This window comes from Takifugu flavidus, chromosome 16 (genome assembly GCF_003711565.1).
Source record: "Takifugu flavidus isolate HTHZ2018 chromosome 16, ASM371156v2, whole genome shotgun sequence".
In the NCBI taxonomy this organism is placed as follows: Eukaryota; Metazoa; Chordata; class Actinopteri; order Tetraodontiformes; family Tetraodontidae; genus Takifugu; species Takifugu flavidus.
In genome coordinates this window covers 12,486,456-12,509,799 of record NC_079535.1, presented here as the reverse complement: position 1 = coordinate 12,509,799, position 23,344 = coordinate 12,486,456, and the positions used below count along the sequence as shown (strand labels likewise).

The following is a 23,344-nucleotide window of genomic DNA, read 5'->3' as shown; positions in this document are numbered from 1 at the left end:
ATCCTTTAGAGTGATTTGATCCCCTGGCTTAAAGGGAGTTACCAATAATTGCAAACATAACACAGCCAACAATATTTGTGGCTTTTAGCATTCCAGACGTCCATAAAATGAAGTCAAACCAGAGAAAAAGTGCAAAAAGTGGAAGAGAAAAAGACATCGAAGATGAAAACTCGCCTTCGTTTTTGAGGTGGCAGGTGAAGACTCTGCTGTCGGAGAACTTCAAATGCAGACAGCAATTTGTTGACCAATCTGTTAAACAAGAACAGATCAAAAAATGCCTGGAGGATGAAACTGAAGCCTTAAAGGCAGAGCTGCAGTCTGTCAAAGAAGAGAGGAACTCGCTGAAGGCCAGACTGCAACAGTCTCTCAATAATGAAGAAAGTGCAAAGAAAACTATCAGCAACTTGGAACACGACCTTGAAAAGAGGAAAAGGGCAACGGAAAAGCTCACTCTAGATTTTTCACAATACAGAGAGAACAGCGAAAGGAATGTAGAACAGCTCAAAGAACAGCTGAGTAACACAAATGCGAAAATGGAAGAAGAGCGGAACAGATTTAACAAAGGGATAAATGAGCATAACAAGGAGATAAAAAGAGTCAAGAAGATGGCCAATGTTCTGAGAACGGAATACAGTAATTTGATGAATAGTCATAAGAAAACATTGGCCAAGTTTAAACTGGTCCTTGAACTGGACGGAGTGGCAAATGGCGTGCTGAGCAATAAGCTCCACACAATAGAGGGGGACTTAAAAGAAAAGGAACTTGAGAAGATAGAATCCTTCAAAAGGCGGCTGAATTTGAAGGACGAAAAGATTCGAAAGCTGGAGGAGCTGAAAGCACTGAAGGGAATTGTGGAGCAGTTGAACGCAACCGTTGAAGAAAACCTCAAAACTATCGAGGGCAAAAATTCGGAGATAGAAACGATGATGGGGGAGATGCGGGACATCGTAACTAAACATAACATGAAAGGACAAATGAATGCTGTTCTGGAGTGTAAATTAACTGATGCTCAAGACCAAATCAAAGTCCTGGAGGAAGCAAAGGGGGAGCGAGACTTGACAGCCAAAAGCCTCCTGGAAGAGAAATTGCAGAGCGCCGAAGAGAATAGAAAGCTACTTGACACGCTGGTTCAGTCCAGAAACAGGCTGCGGCTCAGGGAGAAGAACAACAAGAAGCTGGACAGCAAAGTCCGGGAGCTGGAGCGGGAACAGTCCCAGTTCAGGGCAGATTTACACGCATGTGTGTCCCTCATGTCCAAACCCAAAGAGCTCAAGTCGAAGCTCGCCGCCCTCAAGAGACGCTACATAAATGATGAGTTTGAAATTAAGATAGCCAAAGACACAGAGGTCGAGTACCAAAACAGGATCAAAGAACTGGAATATAAGCTGGAATGCCAGGTGAAGATCAGCCAGAATCGGGAGAAGGCCATGAAGAAGATGCACCAGAGGATGGAGTCGCTCGACACCTTAGCGGCCGCCAGGGAGGTCCACTACATCCAGTTACTCAACACCGAAATTATAAAGACACAAGATTTACAGAAGAAAATCCAAGAAGAAAAATAACAAAGGCACCGAAAATGTCCAGTTGTCACGGCAACGGTGTGTGTCGTTACACTGCGACTGTAGGCAAGCACGGCGTGACGTGCACATCCTGAGATAATAGAATCCATGTAACAGAGAAGAACAGTTTTCTTGTCTCCTTTATTGAGTATGAAAACCTTTTAGGGACAGGAGGGCAGTGCACAGGAGCCGTTTCCATGGTTTCCGCACAGCACCAGCCAATGACAACGGGTTCCTGAGTACCGTTGGTATCTGAGTCTGGAGACTTCTTGTGGACCATCTTCTGAGCGGTGGATTGAATCTAACCACCGTCTGTTTGGCCGGTTGAAGGCGACTCTGGGCCATCAGGGAGGGGAAACAAGAGTTATCGGTCATTGACTAGTTCTGTGTTTAAAGTTGTTTCATCATGATGTGACCTCTACCGGGTTAAAGGTGACCGATGTGTCTGGTCATTCTCTATATCTTTAGCTCTGGGGTGTGTGCACGCGTACTCCTATAACTGTGTTTTTGGTGTCAGATTGGGGCAGAGCTGCAGTGATGTTTGGCCTGTTGGAACTCTGCCTCCTTACACTCATGTCCCAGAGCTCTGAGGAGGTTGTTCTGACCTCAGGGTTTGGGTTTTAATTAAAGAAATTAAATAAAAATACCATAAAACAGGATGATCTGGTTTCTGCAGTTATCAGACTGTTGATGACATCAACAGCTCAACAGGGTGTCTCAACTGGATTTCCAGCCACTTCTGACATCTTTGTGCCTGTTTACCTGCTCACTTTTCACATCTAGAGGTGTAAAATAAGTCCCAGAATGGTGGATGACAGGTGACCACCATGGCGCCCAGCAGGAGAGTGGACGATGAGCCACCAAGTCAAGGGTGCGAATGCTTATGTTCATGCAAATAAATATTTAAGAGTGTGTTTTCACACTGTCATTCCGGGTATTTAATATATGATTAATGAGGGACTCTCATAATAATTATAACATAATAATTAACTGTCTGCCCACCTGACACTGATTCATTTTATTTCTGTCGAGGTCTTATTAAACTACCAGGAGCTCATTCCCTTACACAGCACAGCTCTGAGGATCCTTCAGGAACCTTTAGCTTGTCCCACCCATCTTGGAGAAGACAACATCTCAGCAGAAGTTTAAGGAAAAAATGTGCTCCAGGCTTTATTACATTTTTCAAAAAAAAAAGAAAGGAAAAAAAAAAGGCCTCCATCCTCCTCGACAGACAGACGTTGGATTTAATCGGGGTTGACTCAGAAACAAACATTTTACATGAATCCGTCCACTCCTGCACTTTGAATCGAAGCTGATGTTTCTCCTGAATGAGATGATTTAGACTAAAGCCCAGAATCAGCAGTCAGCTCAGCCGTCCTCCATCAAAGGCAAATGCTGGTGGTTTTTTTCCCTTTCGAGTCTTTTCTCTCTCTTAAAACCCCTCTCCCCTTCATATTAACTCAGACATCCCTTCAGTCTTTTACTTGGATGTCGAGAACGTCAGAATAATCCACCCGATAACAAAGTAGAAGAGAAACACCGGGTACACCACCAGTGCTTTGCGGTTTGGCGGCTGGCTGTCGGCGAGGAAGGCGGTGGAAGCGAAGGTGGACCAGCCGAAGGACGCCGTCACTACCACCAGCCGCACGGCGAAACTCACTGTCCCCGAACCCCCCATCAGGACAATCCGACACACAACCATGGCCACCGTCAGAGGCAGGATGCAGTATCCCAACACACACAAGCTCTGAAAGAAGGAAATGTTGCCCCCCAGCAGCTTGGAGTTGAGCGTGATGATGATGGAGCCAAACCAGATGATGACGAAGACCTTTGAACAGATTTTAGAGGTTATGAGCACATGATAATGAGATTATTATTACTCTACAGGATAGGAATTTTAATTCAACCACGTCTATGTTCTTTCATCCAACGTGTCCTTACCTCTGCAAACTGCGGCCCCCCCTGATCGTCGCTGTCAGCCGCGCCGCCCTGCAGGAGCAGGGCCAGGGTGACGCATAGCAGCAGCGGGCCCCACAGGTCCCAGTCCCGGAGCAGAGCCGAGCTGCGCTTCGGGTACAGCACGTGAATGAACTTTTTCCCCACCGCTCGCAGATCCCTCAAAATGGTCTCTTTGACCGGCTCGTCCAACGTGGAGAACTCATCGTCCGCCTTGGAGGAGCCGACGGGCACCGAAATGTCTCCCTCCACCGGAATATCCTCCGAGATTGAGACGTCTGACAGCCCTGCGAGCTGCCTGCTGGCCTCCTCCGCCGCGGCCGCCGCCATCTTACTTTACAGCCAAGAGGTTAGCGGTGAGTTTCAGTTATTCAAGGAGTTCACACAACAATGGCAGGGTTTATTTGATAAAAGTTACAACAAAGCAAAGCCCGGAAGCAATTTACGTTTTCCAGAGGTGCTGTAGTCGGTTCCCGTCTGTCCAGTTGCTCCGGCTGTTGTCCCTCCACGTCAGCTGAGGATTGTTTACTTCCGCGGGACTTTGGGAACGCACATCCGGGTGGTGTGTTCAGGGACATCTTTAAACGTAGGTTCATTAATGTAGGTAAGCTACTGAGTGCCTGCTTTGTCGATTATCTTGCGATCGACGAGATGTTCGGCTGTGGTCTTTGATACAAAATTACAGGTTAAAAAAGACAAGCAATTATTTACAAACATACACACACAACTATCACATTTCAAATCTTACTTTTTATTATCATATAGTAATTATCAAGTATTACCATTAATCTGTTAATGCCTGTTAAAATATTACTAATGTTACTTTCAATTAAATTAATATATTTTAATGTAAAAATATGTTACAATGTGAACAACACTATGTACTATTCTCTATTATGATCAGAAATGCCCAGAAATTCCTACAATAATGTGAAGTAAATGCGTCACATGTACTTTGTAAAATTCGGTCGCGTATCAATGACGTTTGAAATCTGCGACAGCATTATTTTGTGTCGTTTTATCTGCCCGTCGTTTGTGACGTTTTTTTGTTTTGTTTTAAATAGTTTTTTATTAACAATTCCCGTAATCTACGCGTTCGATTTTGTGAAAATGAAGCAGTGACATGGACTTTTGTCTGAAGCAGGTGCAGTCAGACTGCGAGGAGCTACTGAGCCGATTCCAACGATCAGAATCTGTCCGCTTCGAAAATTTCTCCGAAATATGGAGGGAAATGAAGTTCTTCCAGATTTTCTAGTAAATCTAATCTCGAAACACACACACACACACACAGACATGGATGATAGTGTGTCATCATCACTCTTCTCATGATATTTTGCAGTGGGACGACGAAACGTCAAAAGAGAATGTTTGCACGTCTGATCCTGGACAAGGCCTACAGCTTTTTCCTGCCTCCATTCAGCTTTCAGATCCGAGTTGGAGCTCTTTACCTGTTGTACAGTCTGTATGGATGTCAGACAGCGTCACCTCAAGAACAGGTTGGAAACACATCATGGGCTCTTTAATGGGGTCTTGCTTGAGTTAAAGGGTTTTCGTGTTCTGCAGATCCGTGTTCCTCTGAAGGACTGGGAAGACATAAAGAGGTTTGAAAAGGATGCAGTGGATGCTCAGCACCTGGATGTTGTTTACATACTGCGACAGCTGATGGCGCAGAAAGCTTTCTACTTTACCGCCATGCCCACCCTGGTAACGCTCCTTGTTCAGCACGAAAATGTACTCCTAGATAACAATCAACCTAAAATAAATACCATCCCTAACAAGAGTTATGAGTGTCGGAGTGAGTAGCTGCCTTCCACAGGCTCTCTGAGTCTCCTACCAGTCCGCTTCTGTATGAATGATGGATCCAATGTTACAGGAACTAACGTTAGCTCCGTGGCTCTTCCTGTCGTCAGCTCTCCTACAACAAGAAGAGGAAGTTGCAGAAGTCCCTGCAGTGTGTGGGCTTCATGGAACCGTCGTCCCGTCCTCAGGAGCTGGTCAGCACCGAGCTGCTGGAGGTGGGCTCGCTTTCAGCTGTTGTTCAGATTGATCGGGAACACACAATGAACTCTGAGCTGTTTGTGCAGGAACTAGCCCACATCCACGGACTCTATGGCAAGATGAAGGGATCTGTGTTCCCCTCCACAGAACAGTCGGCTTCATCCGTCCAGCTGATCCGTAAAGACCTGGTGCTGGAGCTGCGTAGAACCGTGGTTGACTTTTACCAGTGGCAGTGCAAGAAGGTGAGAAATGGAAGGTTCCTGGAACTTTCCCCCTCGTACGCTTTTCTTTGTGGGTGTGATGAGACGATGTCCTGTTTGTCAGGAAAACGACGAAGATGAGGACGACGGTGGTGAGGGAACATCCCTGCAGCAGGAGGTGAGGAACATTGTGCAATAGAACATGATGTTCTGCTGTCGCTGGTTCTAAAGTGCCGGCCCGTCTCTGCGTTCTCAGTGCTCCAAACGAGCCGATCTTCTGGCCTCCATCAAGTCTAAGGCTTTCGGACAAGCCTCGGAGGTTTGTGGCACCCTCCTCTCATTCAGGAAAGACTTGTTAGAGTTAGTGGCACGTAGAAAAAACCTCTACATCTCTCAGACCTGCAGGTCACGGCGCCACCGTCATGTGGAGCTGAACGTCAGCAGTAACGAGGTGGGATCCTCAGGGTTCCCCTCGGCCCAGAGGCTGTCGCTGAAGGCCAGAACCAAACGGGACGTGCGCATCTCAGGTGAACCCTTCAGGTTAGAACGTTGAAGGTTTCTAATCTCTCAGATTCTTCAGCATTTCCCTGCTTTCAGGCGACATGCGGAAAGAAGCTGAAACCAGGACCCAGATCAACCGTCTCACTTCACTGGACTTTCCCGTGACGGTAAGCGTCTAAACCGCGACCGTCTGCTCCGTCACGCTCGCTGCAGAATGAGGGTCACATTTCTACTTTTGTTCGTTTCAGAAAAACATCCAGAAAACACAAAAGGAAGTCAGCAGTGAAGACGATGACGCCTGACTGGACCCGACCGGACCTGCTGCTCTCAGATGTTGGACTGTATTAGCTGCTTTAGCACATTTCCGCGGCGCTTCGGCGCCCAGTGTGAACATTAGCAGCTGTATTTTTAATGCTGGGATTTCCAGGTTTTACTCCCAACATTTTTGAAAAATGCACCATTTTTACCGTTTTACAATTTTTTTTATTATGTTTCAAGAAAAACAGGTAATAAACATCTTATAAGTGGATGCGTCCAGCTCCACCACCAATGGTCCGCTTTTTAATAAGTCCTTCCCCATTAAAGTTAGGAACTTAACATTTACTTTTCAATAGTTGTGGGTTGTTTTTAAAAAAAAATAAAAAAATTCACCTTTTGTTTTTATATTTTCTCAAATGCCTCATGCACGTAATTTGTTAATCTATTGGAATAGATAGTATCTTTGTGCACTGATTCATGACATAACTGTGACCGATAAATAGCCATAACCACAGTAATGTTTTGAAAGTAATTTAACATATCCTTTTTGTGAAGGATACTCAGGATGGCTCATATTACCCACCCCAGCTTGTCTCAATGACTATCGTCCAGTAGCACTCACTCCTATCATGACAAAGTGCTTAGAGCAGCTGGTCTTGGCACAACTCAAATCCTGTCTCCCCCCAACCCTGGACCCCCATCAGTTCGCCTATCGTAAGAACAGGAGCACAGAAGATGCAGTCTCCACAGCACTGCACTCTGTCCTCTCACACCTGGACAATCATGACACATACGCCCGAATGCTGTTCATAGACTTCAGTTCAGCATTTAACACTGTCATCCCCTCCAAGCTGATAACCAAACTCAGGGATCTGGGCATCAGCATCTCCATCTGCAACTGGTTATTGGACTTTCTGACCAATAGACCACAACATGTGCGGTTAGATCATCACTGCTCCCCTCCCCTCACTGTAAACACCGGAGTACCACAGGGCTGTGTGATGAGCCCATTCCTCTACTCCCTTTTCACCCATGACTGCAGAGCTCTACATGGTTCCAACACCATCATCAAGTTCACAGATGACACCACGGTGATTGGCCTCATCAAGGATAACGATGAGTTGGAGCAGCGGTGGAGCGTGTGTCCAGCTTCAAATTCCTGGGGATCCACCTCTCACAGGACCTCACCTGGACGACTAACTGCTCCAGTCTGGTGAAGAAGGCTCACCAGCGTCTCTTCTTCCTGAGGACTCTGAAGAAACACCACCTCTCTTCAGACATCCTGGTGAACTTCTATCGCTGCACCATCGAGCGCATCCTTACCAGCTGTGTTATGGTCTGGTATGGGAACTGCTCTGCCTCAGACAGGAAGGCACTGCAGAAGGTGGTGAAGACCGCCCAGCGAATAGCTGGAGCTCCTCTTCCTGCCATCGAGGACATATACAGGAGGCGCTGTCACAGGAGGGCCAAGAAGGTCTCTAAAGACTCCTGTCACCCAGCGCATGGACTGTTCACCCTCATGCCCTCTGGGAGGCGCTACAGGAGCCTCCGGACAAAAACCACCCACTGCTGTCTCCCTGCTGAACTCCGACCCCTCCCACTTTACCTCCCTTCAGGCACAATAACCCCGTCTGGACTGACTGATTGTACATTCATGCTATTTGCACTGATTACATCTGTTACAATAATTGCACTATTTACATCCGGTTATTTGCACTACCCACATCCGTTTATTTGCACTGCTTTCCATACTTTGCACATTTTTACCATATTTTATCATTATTGTATAGTCAAAACATACGCATAGTTAAAAACTGCATAAATAACCTCTATTGATCCTGTAGGAAATTCAGCACCATAGTTACAGCCTGTATATATATTTATCTTGGTTGCAATGACTTTTATATACCCTTTACATATCTGTGAACTCTGTAAATACAAACATATAGATTGATATCATAAACATATATTATTGTGTGTATATACCCCATCACAGTTTTATTTGCTACTTAAGCACTTCTGGTTAGATGCTAACTGCATTTCGTTGCCTTGTACTTGTGACATGTGTAATGACAATAAAGTTGAATCTAATCTAATCTAATTTTAAAAAAGTGAACATGTCAAAAGGAGCCCAACATAGATCACTTTTATACTGATGATCCCTCGCTCAGTCTGCGGGGGGGGGCATCTACAGGAAGGGCCAGGGCCTGTGAGACAGCAGGTTGCTCTCTGATGCTATAGAGACATGAACTTCTGGAGCAAAATGAAAAACTTCCTGCCCAAATACTCATTATTTGGTTATTGTTACCTTTGAGGTGGTTAGCCGCTATGGTAACTGATCAGAACAAACTTAGCTACGTAGTACGAAAAGAAAAATGTTGAAAACAATATAAGTAACAGGGTTGCATTGCTTTGATTGACACAATCCATCATGTCAAAACATGAGATTTTCCCATAGTCAGACCAATTAGGCTAATGATGAATTCTGCTGAGTCATTTGCTAGTTTTCCCTCTTTCACTATAAGGGTAAAATGTTTTAGTAACCGGGTTGCGTGTATGTCGAGGAACACAATTTCAGAGTATCGCTACTAATATTTAAAATATGTCTGCGATAAACCTAAATGTGCTGACGGTTACAGGGAAAATGTATCAACAAAATCAAACAAAAAAATTTGAGTTGGTGATCAAGAACAATGGGGAGGCGAATTGGCTCCTTGCTACTTTGTATTTGAATGCTATTGAAATAAAAGTCCTCGGCGGTTTAAAACATAAATGTGTTAAATCGGTGTACTGATTGGATCAAAGGCGAAAATTTACGTGCGCGAAATATCGAGAGTGCCGACAATTCCGACGGTCCGCGAAGGACCCATCACCGCAGATTTGCGGGTCTGGAGGATGCGGAGCGGCAGCTTCATCTCTGCCGATCACACACTCGGATTCATGGTCGATGTGAGGGCGGACAGGTGGAACCATGGCCTCGGACAGTAAGTACCACTCTGCCCTGCTGATGTGGCCGTTGGGCCGTGATTTCCGGAGATGGATGCTGCTCCGTCACCGGTTTTTCTGTGGGGGGGTCTTGGGGTGCGAAGGCCAATTTACTCTCCTTCTGCTCCGAACCGTCAGCTGCCTGTCGGCTTTACAAAACTATCATCTCGTCGTGTCTGCTCCAGCAAAATAAAATAAAACCGAATGCTGTCAGCGAAAGATGCGTTCAGGTATCAATGTGCTGCTGCCCGCAGATGCCTCTTCGTGCGTGTCTTCTTAGCTTCTTCGGATGTAAACCAGCGGTTTACGCGCTCCATCGAATGATTTATTCTATAGATTCTATAGCTTTCTCTGTGCATTGTGCATTCCCAGACAGCTCCAGGAGGAAATGTTGCCTTCAGGGTCCAGAAGAGCGACGGGAACAAAACTGGTCAAATGTCGTCACAGAGTATTTAATTGGGCCTGGGTTCAGGGTGGGAGTTTACGGGCTCAGGCCTCCCCCCTCTGACGGGCTGCAGCCATCTCAGACCCACCTGAAGTCTGGAACCAACGCTTTCACCCAACCCCCCCCCCCCCCCACTCGCACACATTCATGCCTGAACGGGAAGTTTTAAGGACAGTTTCTTTAGTCGATCATTCCCAGATCGTGTATCCCAAAAGGTGAAAGGTGGCGTTCCGTCCACAAGTGTTTTGTGTTCGGTCTTCATTTAATGGTCGTGGTGGGGGCGAGGATCATCCGGCACGCTCGTGCAGGTCTCAGGAAACCTGAGGAGCCAATAAAGTCTGTTTGTTCTGCACCCTGAGGCCTTTGCAGCCTGACGGGGGCCCAGGATCGGTTTCACTGTGGTCTGGTTGGGCCGATCCGGTGCCGTGATGGTCAGACCGCATCAACCCTGTGGCGCCAGAATGCCGGAATAATCCTGGAATTTGACATCGTGGGCTATAGCGGGAGACTGTCCCGCCGTCCCAGAGCCGAAGGGAGTGTCGTCTGTTTAACAGTGTCAATATGTGAAGAGTAAATTTCAGCCAGTTTGTGGCGCCAGGCTCTTTCTGCTCCGCGTCCTGCTTTACTCCTCCTCTCTGGGGCCTTCCCTCTTGGATTCCAAGGTTTCCCCACACTGATCCCACCGGTCCTTCCCCCCCGGCCTGCCCACCCCTGCTGTGCAGCAGGACAGGACGTCCGCTTAGAGACTGGCAGAGAATAGAGCGGCAGGAAAAGGGGAAGGGGAGCAGTTGGTTCCCTGCCGGAGCAGGAAAGCGAGAAGAGAAAAGCGATAGAGGAGAAAGCGGGCCGGAGGTGAAGACATGAGCCGAAAAGGAGAATCCGCTGAGGTGGCAGACGATAGCCTACGTGAGTGTTACTGTGCCACTGGAGGGGGGGCAGGACTGTTTTCTCTGCTCTTGAACTTCACTCTTGTTTCAGAAGACGGCAGTCAGGCTGCCTCCTCTGTCATTTCCTTCACAGAGTTTGAATTCTAAACCTTTAAAGATGCCTCAACTGGCCTTTATAGCATTTTCTCGGACTACGGGTCAGATTCGGGTCATTTCCCGTCAGTTCTAGCAGGTGATTTATCACTTGTGCAGGTGCTGATGTTCCGCTATTAGCCGCTGCCGCCTCTGTCCGCCAGGGGGCGCCGGAACCTCACTGCTGATCAACGCGTTCTCGTCCTTCTTTGATGATCGATCATGCAGGTCGATGTTATCACTTTGTCTCACCATTTTCAGCTCGTGACCTGGATTCAGTTGATCCCAGTTTCATCCTAAATCATGAAAAGGATCAAATCTACACATTATTGATGCATCTAATGCTCCGTTCCCTCCCAGTGACCGTTAAGGAGCTGTTGAGCTGTTGTAAAAAGCATTTTCAGGGTGAAAACAAGTTTTTAAAAGCTTATTCATCTTATATTATTTATATTATTCATCTGCCCTCCAAACCAGTCATGATACAGATCGCCATGGTAACATGAGGTCCACTTACATGTGGGTTAGAAAAGACACGTTCCATGTCCTTTAATGGAGCCGCTGGCCTGTTTCCAGGGAAACTGATTTTGTATGTGTGTGTGTGCGTGCGTGCGCGCGCGCGCGTGTGTGTTTCCCATCTGCTCAACAACAGCTCAGATGTTTTTGTGTAAAGCGCCGTCAAGGAAACACGTGACTGATTGTTTTGGTGAGACGTTTGGGGCGTCGGGGCCTCCAGTGTTTGGTCTTCTGGTTGTTGGTTTGTGGATCCAATATTCCAGGAACAGTCGAGGGCGTTCCTTTTAGTTTGGTATCAAGTTTGCTGAGTTTAGAGAAGAAGAGGCGCTGGAGTTGAGTTTGATTATGTTGATCCTGAACACTTTTAATCACTGGTAGCAGGTTAAATTAGCCGCGGTGACCTTTTTAACGCTCACACTGGTTCCACAGCCGTGGGGAAGTTTCTGCTCCTTCATTTCAACAAAGATCCGGCTCCGCCCCGATGAAGAGCTGAGGCAGAACCATCTGAGTGGCTCCAGCAGGGATGGAGACAGATTCAGCTGCCTCGTTACACTTTTAATCTCCATCCCGAAGCTGACTTGAAACACTAATGAGTGACCAGAGAACGACCCGCCGGCACGAGGGAGCTGCTTTTATCCAGCGCCAGAAAAGCAGAAGGAAGGGCGCGTAAAGCTCGGCGCTCGTCCTCTCCGTGATCTCCTGGCGCTCTCCTTAATGAGCGATAACAACGTGGCCTTCGCTGCTCACATCAAAGCGTTTCCTCCGTTCCCCCCGGGCCTTCGGCGCTGGAGATGAAGTCAGCGGCGGCGGCGTAATTAGCAGCTGAAAGTGTAACGTTGGCATGTTTGAAACAACCTTTTCACCGCCAGAGTGGAGGGAAGCGCCCACGACCCTCTCCGCTTGTCCCACTTTCATCTCTGCGTGTTTCATCTCTGCGCAGATCTAAGGCGCTCCAACGTGCTCGTCGGCGAGTCAGTGAAGGCAACACCGACTGGCAGAACTCCTACGGTACCGATGTCCAGCAGACCGCCGCTGTGGGTGGCTTCAGCTGTCGCAGGAAGTAGAATTAACACATGAAGACAAAACACGTGATTGCAAAGGATGATGGGATGTGTTGTTGGATAGGAAGCGGTTGGTCGTACGCTATTTTTTACGTTGCATTGTGGGATAGACTGGGTGCACAAAACCTCCCTCAGTTAACATTCAGACACCCTACAAAAAGGCGTCGTCCCCAGTTAGTGCACGATGAAGCAGCTATAATCGTGGAGAGGTCTGTGCACAGGTGATGGGGCAGGCCAAGCCTTCCATTCACCTGTGGCTTTGTTCCGTGGAGCCAGAACCGCAGCAACATTTGGGTTTTTTTTTAATAAAAGTGAACTATGAGGATTAAAGGCGGGGCCATGCGTGCATGTGGATACACTGACATCATGTGACACAGGCGAAGGAAAAGGAAGGATATTAAAATGTGCTGGTGTTTGTCAAAGGCAGGTCCTCCACAGCAGGTTCAGAATCGGCTCTTCCCCCTTTGCACATTTGCCTCTGCGAGTGTTCCGCCGCTGACATGCACTTTCGTGAGGTCCGATTCTGCACTTGACCGCCAAAGAGGAGGGAAATGGACTGGGCTTCATGGACGTAACAGTAGGACAGGAGACCAGGAGGAACATTACAGAAAGCTGGTTGTGTGAGTTCTTGAGGGCTACAGACGCTCAGACGTGACTGTCAGTTCACGTGTGTTTTAACAAGGTTATGAAAGGGTCGGGGCGGCTGCCCAGCCTCTTCAGCAACACGCTGGTGTTGTGGGGTGGACTAACATGTTTCTGGGGTAGAGTAACATTTTCTGGGGTGGACTAACATGTTTCTGGGGTAGAGTAACATGTTTCTGGGGTTGTTCTGGGGTAGAGTAACATGATTCTGGGGTAGAGTAACATGTTTCTGGGGTAGATTAACATGTTTCTGGGGTAGAGTAACATGTTTCTGGGGTAGAGTAACATGATTCTGGGTGGACTAACATGTTTCTGGGGTAGAGTAACATGATTCTGGGGTAGAGTAACATGATTCTGGGGTAGAGTAACATGATTCTGGGGTAGAGTAACATGATTCTGGGGTAGAGTAACATGATTCTGGGGGTGGACTAACATGTTTCTGGGGTAGAGTAACATGATTCTGGGGTAGAGTAACATGATTCTGGGGTGGACTAACATGTTTCTGGGGTGGACTAACATGTTTCTGGGGTAGAGTAACATGTTTCTGGGGTAGAGTAACATGTTTCTGGGGTAGACTAACATGTTTCTGGGGTGGACTAACATGTTTCTGGGGGTAGAGTAACATGTTTCTGGGGTAGAGTAACATGTTTCTGGGGTAGAGTAACATGATTCTGGGGTAGAGTAACATGTTTCTGGGGTAGAGTAACATGATTCTGGGGTAGAGTAACATGTTTCTGGGGTAGAGTAACATGATTCTGGGGTGGACTAACATGTTTCTGGGGTGGACTAACATGTTTCTGGGGTAGAGTAACATGTTTCTGGGGTGAACTAACATGTTTCTGGGGTAGAGTAACATGATTCTGGGGTAGAGTAACATGATTCTGGGGTGGACTAACATGTTTCTGGGGTGGACTAACATGTTTCTGGGGTAGAGTAACATGTTTCTGGGGTGAACTAACATGTTTCTGGGGTAGAGTAACATGATTCTGGGGTAGAGTAACATGTTTCTGGGGTAGACTAACATGTTTCTGGGGTAGATTACATGTTTTCTGGGGTGGACTAACATGTTTCTGGGGTACACTAACATGTTTCTGGGGTAGAGTAACATGATTCTGGGGTAGACTAACATGTTTCTGAGACATCCAGATTCTTTGTCAGATTCTCTGTCCTGACACTCAGGAAGTCGGTCTGCAGAGGTCCGAGTGTTGGCACAGATGTGTGCGGCTCCACATCTCATTTCCTTTCTGCCGTTTGATTCCAATGTTCTCCTGTAGTTCATGACCTCATTCACAAACACTCTTGCTGAAGAACCTTCCTGGTGATCGTAAGATGCTTTCAGGGTCAGGAAGTAGAGGTGGTGTGTGTGTGTGTGTGTGTGTGTGTGTGTGTATGTGTGTGTGTCTGTGTGTGCGTGCGCGCGTGCGTGTGTGTTACCTTGTCACGCTTCAGATCATGTTTGCTCGGGTTGGCAAACTGACTCTTCTGTGGCTTCATAACGTGTGTTCTCGTTTCCGTGGTAACCAGAGACTCTTTTGTGTCCATGTGAAGGCGGGATGATGCTGTTTATGAGCGAAGTGTGTGTGTGTGTGTGTGTGTAACCCAGGCTGTCACGCTCGCTCTCAGTGGTGTCTGTGCTCGTCTCCATTTGATGCAGCTCTCTGAAGTGTTGCTGTAGAAACCAGAGCCCCCCCCCCCCATGTGCATGTCTTCATTCTGCTTTTATTCTCCTTTTTGAAGCAGCTCCAGCTTCCTTCTTCCGTTTGTTTCCTGCTGCCACGGTGTCAGAATATACTTGGAAGTATGTCTGGGTGAGGTTAAAAGGTTTCCGCCTGTTGCCGTCACCTCTGCTGTGATCAGTCAAGCTGCTTTTTGTGATTAAAAACAACACCGATACTAAAATGTGGCCTGTTTTGTTTGTGTGTATCACGCCATGCGTACTGTACGTGTGTGTGTTTGTGTGTCCAGACTGTCTGTTTGTGTGGTCTGATCAGTGTGTCATTGTGTGTCCCCTCTCCCTCACCCTCCTCCTCCCAGTCACCCCCGAGGCCATCGGCTTCCTGTCCACCGTGGGCCTGGTCATCGTGCTGTTGACCATCTTCCTGCTCTTCATCAACAAGAAGCTGTGTTTCTCCCGGGTCGGCGGGCTTCCCTGTCTGGAGCAGAATGGCCACCGGAAGAAGCGTCCGGGAATGCGCCAGGGCCTGGGTGAGTGGCTGGCAGACGGAGAAACCTTCTGAACTGCAGGTGGAAACGTCCGGGGAATGTTCACGGTGCCGCTCCGTCTCAAACTGGGGCTCCAGTCAGACGGGGGGGGCTCCCAGCCCGGCTCGCCGGCCAGAACAGAGAGCCGAATGCTGGGTCGCCGGTTGAGGAACGTGAGAGGGCAGAAGCTGGAGAGCCTCTTTCAGTTGGTGTTCTGTGATAAAAACTTGTTTTTTCCCAAGTTTAACAATGTTTTTTCCTCTAATAACAAACAAAAATGTGCTGAACGGGTTCCTGCGAAGGCGTGGCGGGAATGTTTGCTTTATGCTAAACTAGCCTGAGCAGCTGCTGGTTCCGGCAGGCTGAGAAACACGGAACATTTCCGCACGATCCTCCCAACCTGAGAGCTTCCCCCACGGAATGGAAGTGATTCAGGATCTGCAGTAATCAGCAGATCCTTCTACAGAATCTTGAACTCCCAGTGGGCAAACACGCAGGAGGAGTCTCGGTCACGCTCAGCCTCTTCGACAAACACCGAAGATCCTGTTTTCAAGCTTGAGGGAATCTGCTGGAGCTTCACAGACGAGGACTAAAGAGGATCATCTGATCAGAATCTGCAGAGCTGATTTGTAAACTCCCTCAGGTCTGAACCTGAGGCAATGTTCCCCAAATGTTGGAGCTGTTAGCTTTGAGAGTTAGCATCAGAACCTCCTGGGAGGTGGGTGTGTGGCTTTGACTGATGTGTTTGACACACGTCAAAGGCAGAACCTCATCCAGGTCAATAAAGAACGGCGCTCTGCTGCTGGACACGTTCTGGAGCAGATGATGGTGTGGACCAGAGGACCAGTGTGGCCTCAATGGAGACGCCCCTCCTGAGGTGCAGGGAGGTCCAGGCTTGAAAGATAACCTTAGCTAACAGCTCAATCCAGCTGAGAACGTCGCTTGTCAGTTCGAGACAGTTCGTCCATCTCACCGAGGAGGCCAGGAGACATCAGCGGGTCCTCCATCTGAAGACACGTCAGCTAACCGGTTCCAGACACGGTTCCAGACACGCCCCGCAGAAGCAGGAATGGTGACTAATCTTCTCCATCATCACAGTTTAGCCAACAGCTTCCCAACCAGGAGGAAGGTCCGGGAGGGCGAGGCTGGACCGTTTCCTCGTTGCGTTCACAATCAGATGAGTCGTCAAGCTAGCAAACGATGTTTACTAGCAGCACTGAAGGCAGAAGGGACGAGAAGAAGAGTTGCCTCCAGCAGCAGAGACAGGAAGAGGCAGAACTCCAGAATAAAGCCAACATTGCTGTGTGATGGGTTTCAAGTGCCTGCTCATTCAAGCTTTAGAGGACACGCGGTAACAGACCAATCAGCTGCCGCTCGCCCACTCAACAACTACTTCCTGCCCAGGTCGCCATGGCGACTGCACAGGTAGAGGCTGGCGACCTGCACTTTACAGTGATACGCAGCATCCCTTGTGCGGCTGTTGCTATCCAATTATGGACGAATGGTGATGCGAGAGGAGGAGTGGCGCCGTTAACAAGAGAGAGAGAGAGGAAGGGCGAGAGAGGATGCCTTTGCATGTGTTCTTTCAGGACGAGCGATGCTTCCAACATTTTTCTGTGTCTTTTATTTATTGATTCATGAACAATAATTATGTGACTTAAAACCGCTGCTTAGTGATTGTAGCTAAACCACGAGCAGCCTTCATTGATAAACATCGAGAGCAATGATGCTAACCGCTTCAACATGACTTTGCTAACAGACAAGCTAACAGAGATCCTCCTTTTCTGTCTTTCTGTCAGCCGAAATTATGGAAACTAATTTAGCTGTTAGCATCCCCCCGACAACATTTGTGCCTTCTTGTCTCTTAGTGAACAGCTTCGGCAACGAGGAAGACAATGGCACCACCTCCTCCGACAGCGACGGCGAGATCCTGAAACAGTTTGAGATCTCACACTCGCAGACCTTTCGCGCTCAAGCCTCAGTCCGCCGCGAGCGACCGAGGTCGGTCCAGACCTGCAGCATCGACCAGGAGCAGGAGCCGGTCGGCTCGGAGCTGTCGGATCACGAAGGTGTGCCCGCGAAACTCTCGGTTCTGCGTTCGGCCCGATGTTTTCTCATGGGGACATTAGCTTGTTGAGAACAGAAAGAGTTAGCTTTAGCTTTAGCGACTGAGAACATTGAAAAAGGACAAAAAGTTTGGAGCAGCTGCTTGTTGTTGATGACATTTTAGGTTGGGGTCACTGTGTTTTTTACTTTTCCTTTGCACACGCACATGCGCTCGCACACACGCACACACGCGCACACACAGGCTGATGAGTCACCTTAGCCCGTTGCTACAATCAGCACTCTTCTCAGCCATCAATATAAGAGCCAGAGCAGCCTTAACGGTGGTGAACTGAGATAACAGCTATTGATCGGTGCGAGGGACAGACAGTTCTGTCTCAGCAAAGGTCAAGACTGCACAATATCAGTCTCTGTAACGAGTTGTTGACAGCTTCTGTCGAACAGTCTGGCCTCATTAAGGAAGGAGGAGACCGTCGTTCCAACCACGTTCACCTGTTTCTCCTTTCAGAAATGGATGCTCCCAGCCAGCACAGCGGCCAGGACTCGCTGTCTGCTGCCACCGCTCAAAGAGAGGCGACACCTACGCCCTCTTTGGACCGATCCGTCAGCCTCCAGCTCTCAACAACCGCAGAGAGTCCCCCCCCGAGCGTCCTCCAACAGGCCCCCGAGAGCATCAAAGGTGCCGAGGCCGTGGACCTGGACAAGAACAATGACACGGACAGCCTCTCCACTTTGAGCCCCGAGGTACTGAGCGGTTTCAGGTTCTCTAGACCCCAAATTCAATCCCGAGAACACGTTTTCCATGTCTTAGCTTATGGAGCAGATAAGAGGATTATTTAACAAGGTGGCGGCTCATCAGTCACCCTGTTGTCACCATATGGGCGACAAGAGGAGCCTCCCTCATCATCATCTTCATCTCCTGATCCTGATTCATCCTGGGAAAATCAAACCTAATGGTGACACTGTCAGCTTCTGGATAGATGCTCCACATCCCACTCATGTATAACAATCTGTGTGTGTGTGTGTGTGTGTGTGTTCATGTATGTGTATGAGTTTGTGTATGTGAAGAATGTATTTATAAATATGTGCACATGTACCTACCTTCCAGTGTGTATTTTGTGTTGTGTGGGAGCGTGGGAATGAAGCTAACAAGGATCACACTTTGAAATAAGGAGCAATTTGTGCAGTAAACACCTCCCACACACACACACACACACACACACAGGCACACACTGTTGTGTTTCACAAATATTGGCACAAATATTCTGTAGCTCAGTGCTAATGCTAATGCCATCTGTGCTACCGTCTCATATGAACGCCCATGAATATGAACGTGAATCCATAGGAAGGTGATGTTTTACAGCACCTCCGTTTCTTCGTTCCCCAGCAGGAGAACCCTCCCCCGGATGAGGTCTCCTCCCTGCAGGATGTGGCTTCCAGTGCTGCTGATATCTCCAAATGTGGGGACCTGCTCCTCTCGCTGGAGTACCGCCCCAACGCGGAGAAGCTGGTGGTGACCACCATCGCGGCACAGGACGTCCCCGACAAGGCCCGCAGTGGGATGGACACGTGGCAGGTGCGCATGGTGCTGCTGCCCTACAAGAAGCAGCGGAAGAAGACGTCGGTGCAGAAAGGCTCGCTGCCCCACTTCAACGAGACCTTCCACTTCTCGGGGCTCCATCCCTCGGAACTGCACAAGATGGCCATCAGGTTCCGGCTGTACGCGCTGGGAGGGAGGGTTCTACGTGATCGGATGATCGGCGAGAAGGTGCTGCGTTTAGATGAGCTCCAACCAGAAGGAGGGACCACGGAGATGACCTTGTCACTGGAGCCTCGCAGCAACCTGAAGGTGACCTTTAGGCTACGTCCGCGATGTTCTGGCAGCAGCTCGTCCCTTCGGTCTACTAATGTGTCCTTCTGTGATCCAGACACTCAGCGCCCAGCAGAGCCCCTTCCCGACGGCGCCCTGTCCTCCCAGTCGCTGGCCCACGGTGGCGTTCCTGAGCTGCTGCTGGGCCTCTCCTACAGCGCCACAACGGGACGACTGTCGGTGGAGATCATCAAGGGCAGCCACTTCCGAAACCTGGCCATCACCAAGCCCCCAGGTGTGCTGGGAGACACCACCAGGCGCAGGTGTGTCATGTGATGTTAGCGGCCTCCGTGGCTCACGTGTCCCCTCCTCTCTTCCGGTCCAGACACCTACGCCCGACTGTCCCTCCTGAACTCCGTGGGCCAGGAGACCTCGCGGTGCAAGACGTCGGTGCGCCGCGGCCAGCCCAACCCCGTCTACAAAGAGACGTTTGTCTTCCAGGTGGCGCTGTTCCAGCTCTCCGACGTCACGCTGCTCGTCTCCATCTACAACCGCCGCAGCATGAAGCGCAAAGAGATGGTGGGCTGGGTCTCGCTGGGCCAGAACAGCAGTGGCGAGGAGGAGCGGCTCCACTGGGAGGACATGAAGGAAGGTCGAGGACAGCAGGTCGGCCGCTGGCACGTCCTGCTGGAGGCGTAGCCGCCCCCCCACCACCGCAGGATGATGGGTTGATTCGTGGGCTGGAGCCAAATAAGAAGAATCTACACGAATAAAAGCTTTCCGCAAGGTTAGAGGAGAAGCTGGGATTGATCTGGACGGGTTTGTCCTTCGCTGGCGGAACCACGTGACGGATCTTTTCCATTTACAAGTTCGCCCAGTTCTGAGATTCGAGCGACAACCGTCTCGTCCTCACCGCCGAACTGAAGCAAAGACGTTGGGGGGCGTCGTCCGTCCAGATGTTGCCGTTGTCACCAGGCGTTCCTGCCTGAGGCTGAAGCTCGCCGAGATGAACCCTCATCTCCCGTTAACCTGACTGGAAACTGCCAGAAATCACTTTAAAACCACTTTATTACGTTATTACGAACATGAATGTTTGGGTCCGTACACTGCGGCATTGTGGGGGATTTTTCCCGGTGCCAGAGGTTTATAAATCCGATTCATCAGGGGAGGAGATGCTGCGGAACATCTGCCCGTTTCGAGAGCATCCGAGTGTGTGACGCCAGCGACGCAGCTGTGACGGTGGTCGTCTTCACCTCTACGTCTGTCCTCATGTCTCCTGTCTGTCTGCTCCTGGCAGCCATGTTCTACACAGTTTATTGCTTTTGTATTTGATCGGGTTCCTCGGAAAACGACGCTGGGATTGTCCTGCAGAATGTTGTGACGCTGAAAAAGTGCCTGTATGGGAGGGGAGCCTCCAGGTGGGGGTCCAGACCAGGGCTGAACTCAAAACCAGCGGAAGTGACAGTTTCATACCCAGATTGGAAAAGAATGTCAGCCTTTAGGCCTCCGGCTGTGGTCGGAACCCCTCAACACAACCGGCGTTTGTCTTTGCCAATAAAATCCTGAAGACCTGCGTCCCCACCACTGGGATGTCTGTTTGCCATCTGTGGTTTCCAATGAGCTCCTTTCACACGCGATTCCCCCGTTCTCGTGAACCCGTTCGCTCACCGGACCAAAGCCGCCGAATCCAAACGCAAATTTGATCAGGAAAAGACCCTAAAAATAATCAATAAACCCAACTACATCCGCGCCGGTTCAATGAGCGGCGCCGCGGCGTCATCGCTCGTACAAATTCCGTCTCCTAGCAACAGGACACACGCGGCGCCAGGCCGGACCAATCAGAGCGCGCCTCGATCCGCGCGCATCGCGTATCGTTTGCGGTGATCCGGATATTTGAGGCTCGGGAGCAGCCGAAGGTGCACAGTCCGTCCGAACAACACTGGGGGGCAGCGTTCCTGAGGCGGCGTGAGGCCGGTGGATGTCCGCGGAGCAGCAACCGGATGTTACCTTTCAGGTGAGATTTAAGGCGTTTGAGACGTTTTCTCGGTGTCGGTTTTGTGCGTCAAAATTCAAAAATGGATCAATAAGAGCACCGGAGTGACAGAAGAAGAGGCAGAAAATAAAGAGAGGTTCAAGAAGGTGGAAGAAGAAACACTTCGGGTTTCAGCAGAATGCAAGAAAGCTGTGACACACGCACGCGCTCATGAATCTAAATCAGCTTCATGCAGCAACAACAACTGTTATTCTCTTGGTTTTTCTTTTCTTTCTCCATTTTTGGTCATGTTGATGGTGTCTTCGATCGATTTTCCAGGTGTAACCACAACAGCAAAAACAATAAAACGATGAAAGTCGAATAAATCAGAGCTAATAACCGAATCATAATCAGTCAGAGAGGAAAAACTGATGGTGTCAATTGGGAATGTGTTCTGAGTCCTTTAAACACGAAGTTTTTCTTTTATTTCAACATCAGTTGATCTTTTTAAAAAAAATAAATGTATTTACAAGTATTTTACATTTGAATCTTTATCAGATTGATGTAAACTGTACATTCAAGTGAAATCAGACATTAAAAATGTAAGGTGTGATTAGACGTCTCATCATTCTGTCGGGTCCAGGATGGACGTCCTCATATCCTTCGTCTTCTCCATCTTCTTGCTTTAGCTTCACCGCCCTCTTCCTGCAGGAGCCCCAGGGCCATGTGGAGGTTCGGGTCTGACTGAGCTGAACGCGTCTGCAGCAGCAGGTCGTCTCACGCTCGCACACGTTCACCTGCACTGATGTCAGCGATGATGATGTCACTTTCATTTGATTGACAGCCTGATTGACAAACCACCAACATTCATAAATATGGAAGATGCTGTTGTTCCTGAAGGTTCTGACAGAAAAAATAAGGGAAGGGCGACATTTCTAATCTTGTTTTCTCTGTTTTAACATTTGTTCCTGCGTCGGTTCTGTTGAACCCAGCAGCTCCTTCCCCCCGAGAGATACCAAACCATTCAACAACGTCGAAAGTTGCTTATTTCAAGAGGAAATATGCGGAGGAGGAGGATCTACAGGAACGTCTTCATGGATATTTTCAAAAAGTAGGAGCTGTGTTCATGTTTTTCCGTGTCAGACGTGTCACACGTCTGTGACGGCTCCTCCTTTTGTGTTGGCAGCACCTGATACTGCAGGAGGACCGCAGCTGCATCGTGAAGCTCTCTCTGGAGAAGCTGAGGTTCCTGGAGGACCCGGAGGCCTACCTCAGGCGCTCGGTCCTCATCAACAACCTGCTGAGGAAAATCCACCATGAGGAGGAGGAGCTAGAGGTGGGAGTGGAGGAGGAGGAGGAGGAGGAAGTAAAAGAAGAGTTGGGGGAGGTTTCAGGAGAGAAGGTCCAGCATAGGTTGTTGTTCCGGGACAGGACGAGGTTGAAGGTTCTGGTGATGGACTGCTGTTCTCCAAGCTTCAGTCTGGAGGAGCTGCAGCGGTATCACCAGTTGATGTCTCGGTGTTGTGCATCGGCACAATGTCTGTACATGTGCCCGGGCCTACCCCCGGACCCCCGGGTCCTCCTGTATGACCTGGACGACCACGGGTGAGATGGACGCAAACACAACGCATGGACGCATCCCCTCTGCTTCAGGATCTGCAGAGCCCCTGATGTGAAGTACCCAGAATCATCACCTTTCACATCAAACGAGGGCGCCTCAAAACAGGCAGGAGATGTTGCTTGTGCCGCCACTATTATTACTATTATTATTATTATTGTCACTGTTATTGCTCATGTGAACCATGAGAGTATTCAGGGAATTATACACACTGCGCTGCTTTTTGCATATCTGGATTTGTTGGGTAAATCTGCTTCTGTCCTTTTTTACGCTTTTTTGTGATAACTGGCTTCAACCGTGTGGACTGATGCGTTTAAGGCCTGTGGGAAAACTCAATTTTTTGCTTGCATTTGATGCCCTCTGTTGATTTGTTGTTATTTTGCTGCCACCTGCTGGTGACAGGGTACATGTGCCGGATTGATTGAAACTGAAGATATGACAAATGGTTTTAAATAAAGTAAAGCTGAAAAACTGAATAACTCTGTGAAATCGATTGTTACGGAAATTATTTTCTTTTGCCTTTAGGTTCAACAAAGTTGGT

The 23,344-nt window shown here is 48.8% G+C and overlaps 3 protein-coding genes across 7 annotated transcripts; 2 read left to right on the top strand and 1 right to left on the bottom strand.

Annotated features, from left to right (window-relative positions):
• Positions 1-2,703: 2,703 nt before the first annotated feature.
• On the bottom strand, positions 2,704-4,118 carry yipf6 (Yip1 domain family, member 6). The gene is made up of 3 exons (XM_057011746.1): positions 3,962-4,118; positions 3,501-3,849; positions 2,704-3,387 (listed from the first exon to the last, which is right to left on the bottom strand). The coding sequence occupies exons 2-3, from the start codon at positions 3,843-3,845 to the stop codon at positions 3,040-3,042; spliced, it is 693 nt and encodes a 230-aa protein (XP_056867726.1). The 5' UTR covers positions 3,846-3,849; positions 3,962-4,118; the 3' UTR covers positions 2,704-3,039.
• A 378-nt stretch (positions 4,119-4,496) lies between these two features.
• snapc1b (small nuclear RNA activating complex, polypeptide 1b) lies at positions 4,497-6,764 on the top strand. Its single transcript, XM_057011745.1, has 10 exons — positions 4,497-4,769; positions 4,855-5,011; positions 5,079-5,219; positions 5,426-5,530; positions 5,600-5,755; positions 5,838-5,891; positions 5,970-6,032; positions 6,111-6,240; positions 6,311-6,381; positions 6,463-6,764. Exons 1-10 carry the CDS (start codon positions 4,639-4,641, stop codon positions 6,514-6,516), a joined length of 1,062 nt encoding a protein of 353 aa, XP_056867725.1. The 5' UTR covers positions 4,497-4,638; the 3' UTR covers positions 6,517-6,764.
• Positions 6,765-9,301: 2,537 nt separating this feature from the next.
• On the top strand, positions 9,302-23,282 carry syt16 (synaptotagmin XVI). 5 transcript variants are annotated; one of them, XM_057011733.1, is made up of 9 exons: positions 9,302-9,456; positions 15,103-15,342; positions 17,208-17,408; positions 17,912-18,147; positions 18,791-19,508; positions 19,599-21,227; positions 21,875-21,956; positions 22,181-22,296; positions 22,372-23,282. In XM_057011733.1, exons 1-6 carry the CDS (start codon positions 9,444-9,446, stop codon positions 19,910-19,912), a joined length of 1,722 nt encoding a protein of 573 aa, XP_056867713.1. In that variant the 5' UTR covers positions 9,302-9,443; the 3' UTR covers positions 19,913-21,227; positions 21,875-21,956; positions 22,181-22,296; positions 22,372-23,282. The 5 variants fall into 5 exon arrangements, with proteins under 5 accessions (XP_056867713.1, XP_056867719.1, XP_056867716.1 ...); XM_057011736.1 differs by having other exon boundaries at positions 9,309-9,456; positions 15,172-15,342; XM_057011735.1 differs by lacking the exon at positions 9,302-9,456 and adding an exon at positions 10,649-10,808 and having other exon boundaries at positions 15,172-15,342.
• The last annotated feature ends 62 nt before the right edge of the window (positions 23,283-23,344 follow it).

Bases quoted from the DNA above. Each gene is read 5' to 3' on its own strand.
- syt16 (XM_057011733.1), top strand. The intron at 18,148-18,790 runs GTACTGAGCGGT...TTCGTTCCCCAG, and splicing joins TCTCCACTTTGAGCCCCGAG to CAGGAGAACCCTCCCCCGGA. The intron at 19,509-19,598 runs GTGTGCTGGGAG...CTTCCGGTCCAG, and splicing joins GGCCATCACCAAGCCCCCAG to ACACCTACGCCCGACTGTCC.
- yipf6 (XM_057011746.1), bottom strand. From the start codon at position 3,845: ATGGCGGCGGCCGCGGCGGAGGAGGCCAGCAGGCAGCTCGCAGGGCTG. The intron at 3,388-3,500 runs GTAAGGACACGT...ATCTGTTCAAAG, and splicing joins GGGGGCCGCAGTTTGCAGAG to GTCTTCGTCATCATCTGGTT.
- snapc1b (XM_057011745.1), top strand. From the start codon at position 4,639: ATGGACTTTTGTCTGAAGCAGGTGCAGTCAGACTGCGAGGAGCTACTG. The intron at 5,012-5,078 runs GTTGGAAACACA...CGTGTTCTGCAG, and splicing joins CAGCGTCACCTCAAGAACAG to ATCCGTGTTCCTCTGAAGGA. The intron at 5,531-5,599 runs GTGGGCTCGCTT...CTGTTTGTGCAG, and splicing joins TCAGCACCGAGCTGCTGGAG to GAACTAGCCCACATCCACGG.